The sequence below is a fragment of the Hippocampus comes genome, unplaced genomic scaffold (genome assembly GCF_001891065.2).
Source record: "Hippocampus comes isolate QL1 unplaced genomic scaffold, H_comes_QL1_v1.1 scaffold83, whole genome shotgun sequence".
NCBI classification, from domain to species: domain Eukaryota; kingdom Metazoa; phylum Chordata; class Actinopteri; order Syngnathiformes; family Syngnathidae; genus Hippocampus; species Hippocampus comes.
Window position 1 is genome coordinate 2,010,647 of NW_017805281.1, and position 6,565 is coordinate 2,017,211.

At 50.3% G+C, this 6,565-nt stretch overlaps 1 protein-coding gene across 2 annotated transcripts; it reads right to left on the reverse strand.

Annotated features, from left to right (window-relative positions):
- Positions 1–42: 42 nt before the first annotated feature.
- On the reverse strand, positions 43–6,474 carry abce1 (ATP-binding cassette, sub-family E (OABP), member 1). 2 transcript variants are annotated; one of them, XM_019871308.1, is made up of 19 exons: positions 6,335–6,474; positions 5,102–5,243; positions 4,952–5,037; positions 4,796–4,893; positions 4,609–4,726; positions 3,779–3,916; positions 3,631–3,700; positions 3,452–3,548; positions 3,297–3,386; positions 2,895–3,016; positions 2,675–2,799; positions 2,487–2,583; positions 2,346–2,401; positions 2,202–2,264; positions 1,089–1,199; positions 844–986; positions 656–778; positions 390–501; positions 43–311 (listed from the first exon to the last, which is right to left on the reverse strand). In XM_019871308.1, the coding sequence occupies exons 2-19, from the start codon at positions 5,202–5,204 to the stop codon at positions 264–266; spliced, it is 1,800 nt and encodes a 599-aa protein (XP_019726867.1). In that variant the 5' UTR covers positions 5,205–5,243; positions 6,335–6,474; the 3' UTR covers positions 43–263. The 2 variants fall into 2 exon arrangements, with proteins under 2 accessions (XP_019726867.1, XP_019726866.1); XM_019871307.1 differs by having other exon boundaries at positions 2,202–2,260; positions 2,342–2,401.
- Between the last annotated feature and the right edge of the window lie 91 nt (positions 6,475–6,565).

Genomic DNA, 6,565 nt, shown 5'->3' on the forward strand with positions numbered 1-6,565 from the left:
CATCCATCCACCTGAACAAATCGGCCAGTCTGCTTTTTTTAGTTGTCAACATCATTTATTGATTGATGTCTTAATGCTGTCGTGATGACTGGAAATCGACAGGCTGACACTATGAACATTTGACAACAGTTGCGGATGTTGAACGCAACCCTGACAGCTCCCACATGACGATGAGATGGGACGTTGCACGTTTTTTCCAGCTCACTCGCTGCCGTCATGGTGGTCGTGTTCGGAACGGGAAACCACACTCGCCACGAGATGTTCTAGTCATCCAGAAAGAAGTAGTTCCCGCTCTTCTTCTGTTCTGTGTCCTGCAAATTCAAGAAGACGATGTCAAAGCTGGAGAAAAAAAAAAGACAATTCGAGGCAACATGTTGAAGTTAAAGTACCTTGATGGAATTGAGCTTGTTGATGCGTGGCCGGAAGTTGTTGGGATCTCTACGGAATGTTATCTCCAGCAGAGACAGGAAGCGGTTCATGCCGGCCAGGAGACCCTGCGGACTGACATGCACATGCTTGGACATGATCTTCAACACTGCATTCTGATAAAACGACATTCATTAGGGCCAACGCAGGCACGGTTGGAATCTACGCTTCCTCCAACGTTCCGCGAACTTGCGTGCGTGTTGGCTTCACGTCGGGCGGTGGCGCTTACGTATTGGCGGCCGTGTGTTTGGAGGGAATCCCGTCGAAGACGATGACGCGGTCCGCCAGGTACGTAGCCATGATGAAGTCGTGCTCCACCACGAACGCCGTCTTCTTGGCGTGCAGGATGTACCTGCGCCGCACGTGCATGTGAGTTGTGCACGTGACACCCACGCGCACGCAGAGGCATTAGCGTACCTCTTGATGACCCTGGCTGCCATCAACCTCTGCTCGGAGTCGAGGTAGGCCGAGGGTTCGTCGATGAGGTAGACGTCGGCCGGTTTGCCCAAACACAAGGTGAGCGCCACTCTTTGCAGCTCACCGCCTGAAAGGTTCTGGACCTGATGGAGATGGGGGGGAGGGGGAGTGCGACACCTGCCACTCACATCAATGGCCCCGGGTCGCCAAGGTCAGGGTCGGGTGTGCGGCGTTTGCGTTCTTACATCTTGGTCGATGATGCTCTCAATCTGCATGGGCTTCATGACGTCGGTGATGAACTGAGGATGCGTGTAGGCGTCTCGGATCTTTTCGTGAAGAAGAGCGCGGACGCTGCCCTGAGGGACGCCGCAATGACAGAGACGCATGTACACACACAGGATCGAACATTAACCTTTGAGTCGCACTTGAGTCATTTTGTTCGGCTCAAGTTGAGTCACGCATTCGATCCAGTTGAGCCCTACATCGAGTTGCCCCTTTCAATGTCGCCTGCGGTCTTGGGTCAGCTCGCGGTACGTGTGGTCAATCAAACAATGCAACTCTTGCGTAGTGAGTGGGGATGAGCTACTCGTTTTTTTGAGTGGCTGGTAGTGGGCCGCTGGTTTTGCAAGGTGTCGCTACATCATCCATTGAACAGCCAATTATGATGAGCTTTCCACACACACAAAAAAAACTACATTTGCAGCTTTTAAGCTAACAGCAGCCACTGTATAAAGAATAGGAATGTATTTGACAACAATAACTATCTATTTCTAACTTCGTATGGCGCTAGAAATCGGCCGATTACCAGCTTGACGGTTTGCCAAGGTTTTAAAAAGTCATGGTTTCGATTAGCGCGAAAACTTTCCGGCAACTGTCATGAGCTCTTTTCTTTTTTGAGGAGACTTCTAACAATATGATTGGCTACGCGCAGAGATAGCTAAACAAGCTGCTTTTTTTACTTTAGTTATGAGAGGCTACTCCCCCCCCCCCCCCACTTCTCTGCTGGGTGAAGGAAGATGACAGACAACAACTCTGCAAACTAAAGCATATTTACGCACACCTTTTTGCTATGTCGATTAATGTGCGTTAATGGAAGAACAAAAAAAAAAAAAAACTAAAACGTGTCAGCGAGTACTAGTTAGCCCTGAAGCTTCCTGGTCTGTTTCTCCCGGTTATCATACCGTCAGAATGTCAGAATGAAGCTTTGGATGAAATAACGAATGTTGCAGACATGGTTTGCTTTGGTTACGTTGCACATGCACACGCACGTGTGTTTGTCAGTATAAATATATGTCTCAAGACTGGAACTCCATCCACTGACTCAAGTTGACATCAAACGGGAAGTCAGGACTGCGCACCTTGAACTTTGGACTGATGGTCTGAGGCTTGTAGCTCACATTGAGGATGGGCACGTCACCTTGTCAACACAAACGCACAGGTTAAAAACCGGGCGGGCAGACGTCACCCCACGTGACATGCGCGACACACAGTTTGTCACCTCCGCCATCCGGTTTGAGTCCCCCAGCCAACATCCTGATGAAGGTGGTTTTTCCTGTGCCTGCACATACACGCACATGCGACAAATCATGCTCACAAGCGCTTGTGGTTGCGTCACGGCGGTTGTGGCGTGCGTGGCGGCGTACCGTTCTCCCCCAGCATGACCATGATCTCCGAGTCTGTGAATTCTCCTCCCTTGATCTCCAGGGTGAACTCGCCCATGGTCTTGGCCATGTTGGGATACTATCGAGACAAAAGCACGGAGTACATTTGAAAACGCAAACAAATGAGTTGTGAAATGCTTTTTAGAGCCAGCGAGAAAGTTGGCACCGACCTGGTAGTGCCGAAGCCGCTTGACTTCCTCCTCGTTGGCCGTCTCCGCCACTTTGAACACCAGGGAGGTCTCGCGGAAGCGCAGGTTCTCCGTCGGAACGTAACCGTCCAGGAAGATGTTGATGCCTGAAGGGGGAGCGTGACAACAACATGTGGCATAAGTGGTGCGGTGTTTTCCAACTCTGCTTGGGAGGAGCCAAAAAAGCCGGGCGGGCGTTTACCCTCTCGCACGCTGAAGGGCATGGTGACCACTCCGTAGGCGCTCGGCACGCCGTACAGGCAGCAGATGAAGTCGGATAAGTAATCCAAGACACTCAAGTCGTGCTCCACCACGATGATGTATCTGCACGCACACACACATGCTGATTTCTGCCCCCTTGACTTGCCGGTCAGTAAGCTCCATTTCCCCCTCATTAGAACATGAAATGCCATTCATCTGTTCCGGGCCCCCAAAATGCGGCGACATTTTTTTGGTTGCGTGTTTTTCAATCACTGATTGCTGTGGACATTTCTATTGGTCGACTGGGACGCAAGCTCCAATCCAATATTGCGCTCGTGACAATTACACGTCACTCAAGACGACTCAAGTGTCTGTCCGTCATACATTGGCGAAGCGCGCATACCTGTCTGGCGTGATGAGCGAGCGGATGGTGATGGCGGCCTTCAGCCTCTGTTTGACATCCAGATAGCTGGACGGCTCATCAAACATGAAACTGCCGGAAAGCGCACGTGTGAGTACGGCGTCGAGGGCGTCGCAGCGGCGGCTCTCGTTTCTTACATGTCGGCTCTCTGGATGCAGACGACGGCGCAGGCGAACCTCTGCAACTCTCCTCCCGACAGGTCCTCCACGTTCCTCTCACGCAGATGACTCAGATCTTCCCGGCAACAAGACAACTAATCACAATGTGCCTTTTCAGCTCCCGGACGGTGGACCGTTCGGGGCGGGGGGACTCATACCGAGCTGCTGGCAAACCAGGTCCTGTGTGTCCATGTCATCTTTTCTGCTCAGGATGGCGCCAACCGAACCCTGCAGAGACCAAGTGACAGCTGCAACTAGAAGCGAACCATGCCGTGCCAGACCGGGCGCCGGTCGGCCGCCCTTTACCTTGACCGTCTTGGGGATCTGGTCCACGTACTGTGGCTTGACGATGGCGCGGAGGTCGTCCTCCAGGATTTTGGTGAAGTAGTTCTGCAACTCCGAGCCACGAAAGTAAGTCAGGATCTCTTGCCAGTCCGGAGGATTCTGGAGTGTGAGGGGATAGATTCACTACATGTCTGTATGAGCATGTGTAAGTGTAGTGCTGAGTAAACCGCAGCAAGAAAATCAACAAAGGGTTCTGGAGAAATTGACAGTTTTGTTTGCGGGAGGGGGCGAAGTCATTTTTCTGTGTGACACCCTGATTTAAAAAAATGAAAATAATCGCTTTTGAAATAGTCAAAGAGTACACTGTATTCTTAAGATAGCTCCTGGACCTTTGATTTCATCTGCTACTTTGAGAAGCCCTTCTCTGATTGGTTCATAACATTTTGTTTAAAATATCCACTGATAAGCTCGAATGGGCCAAAATTCCAAATAGTTTTTAAAGTCGATGCATTAAAAATAACCGTGACCCCCCCCCCCCAAAAAAAAAAAAAACTTCATTTAAGTGGAACATTACTTGTGAGAAGCAGCAGCAGCAGACTACTTCATGATGGAATTCAGTAATCAATTGTTTTTGCATGAAGTTATTTCTTATAGCAGATTTTGAAGTCCTAAGTCCATGTTTTTTGGAAATTTGCACAAAGATGGTGACCACTTATCACATTACGACTTATGGCTAATGTATAGTAACCGAATTTGGAAAAACAATGAGACAAAATGAAATTCAAAACCAAAACACATGAAAATTTGATTGCATTGCGTGCGTTTGTGAGAGACACAACACGAGAACTCACATCAAACTTGCCCAGGTTGGGTTTCTGTTTACCCGCCAGGATCTTGAGCGCCGTGGACTTGCCAATACCGTTGGTCCCCACCAGCCCCAGAACTTCTCCCGGTCTCGGAATGGGCAGCCTGCGCACAAACAATGGTCGGTTCCAACTTCAGTAACCTTGCCGAATGGAGGCCCAGCTTTCCACGTACCGGTGCAGTTTGAAGGAATTGGCGCAGTATCTGTGTGTGGTTTCCTTCTCCAAGTTACTGGGCAGGTTAACAATGGACAGCGCACCAAACGGACATTTCTGCAACGACACCGCCGCGTCACTCGGAGGAGATCGGAGAGGGACCGAGTTCTCGTACCTTGATGCAGATGCCGCAGCCGATGCAAAGCGACTCCGAGATCCACACGATCTTACTTTGCGGGGTGACCTCGATACACAGCTTACCTGCGGAGTGACATCAGCTTGTTACATCCTCGCCGGGACCCCCGTCACTTTCCCGCTTACTCACCCATGCGGACCACCGGGCAGCTTTTCTTGCACTCTTGCCGGCATTTCTTGGGTTTGCATTTGTCGTGGTTGACAATGGCGATTCTGGTGTTTTTATCAGCCATGGTGGGCTGCTGCTATGATGGAGGCCAGGACCCGCCGAGCTGAGGACAAAGCGATGGCGCACGTGAGTCAATTCGGAGATTCAATGAGATGTTGCTCTTTAAGCGAAGCGGTCACCGCTGGACACGCAAAGCATGCCGCAAACAAACACGTTAAAATTCAGAGTGAGTGGAAGCAGAGTCTCCTGCAAGACTACAAAAGATATCATTCTAAGGTGTCCTCAGTTGTTTCTTCTCAACAACTGGGGTACATCAACCTTTGGGGAGTGCAAAATGATTCAAAGAAAATTATGCTCTACTATTGTAAAAGGTGCAGAACCGCGTAATGTACGACATACATTAAAACAAATAGAATCTTCGATCAAAATCACGCAGCCCGGTGATCCAGTGGTTAGCGCGTCGACCTCACAGTGCAGAGGTCGTGGGTTTGATCTCCGGCCTTTCTGTGTGGAGTTTGCATATTCTCCCCGTGCCTGCGTAGGGGTTTCTCCGTGTACTCCGGTTTCCTCCCACATTCCAAAAACATGCATGGTAGGCTGATTGAACACTCTAAATTGTCCCTAGGTGTGAATGTGAGCGAGGATGGTTGTTCGTCTCTGTGTGCCCTGCAATTGGCTGGCAACCGGTTCAGGGTGTCCCCCGCCTACTGCCCGAAAACAGCTGGGATAGGCTCCAGCATGCCTCCTTGTGAGGATAAAGCGTATCAGAAAATGGATGGACCCCAATTACAGATGTGAAGAGGGCCTGCTTGACACATTAAAAATGAAAAGTGTCCCAATGAGACGCCCAAATCGTCCGATGGAGTGAGGCACACTTTGCTCGTGGACATGCGCCACAGTTGAACAGGTTCGACTCGTACAGCGCGCATCGCTACATCGCCAACAAAAATGCGGTACTGTGAGCACAGATCGTGTACTTGAACGGGGCAACACAGACTGGAGAAAGTGAACATCTACATGGACGTGTCATACAGCGTAGTGTAGTGTGCTTGTTGTCGCCTTAGCATTTAGCATGCTGGTGCGGCCTTCGCTTGTTATCTTTGACAGCCACTCGCTCGCCACCCAACTAAGTGGCCCCTGTCCAAATTCCCTGCTTCAGGTTCCTATGCCACGGTGGGAAAGACGCCGACTCACCCCACTTCGTTCCAACGGATCCTAATTCAGACGAAGAAAAGAAGAACGAGCAACGAGAATATAAAATTTCAGCAGAAAGTTCTACCGAGCAACGTGTTCCCTTCTTCGGTGCCGGCCGGAAAGATGGCGGCCCTGCGCACATAGCGCGCGACGGTCTCGTCGAAGACGTCACAGGAAAGCGACTGCAATCGCAATTTATAAATACAGTACAGTACTGTACATATATAATAT

Bases quoted from the DNA above. Each gene is read 5' to 3' on its own strand.
- abce1 (XM_019871308.1), bottom strand. From the start codon at position 5,204: ATGGCTGATAAAAACACCAGAATCGCCATTGTCAACCACGACAAATGC. The intron at 4,894-4,951 runs GTACGAGAACTC...GTGTCGTTGCAG, and splicing joins GCTGCGGCATCTGCATCAAG to AAATGTCCGTTTGGTGCGCT. The intron at 2,402-2,486 runs GTACGCCGCCAC...GTGTATGTGCAG, and splicing joins GGTCATGCTGGGGGAGAACG to GCACAGGAAAAACCACCTTC.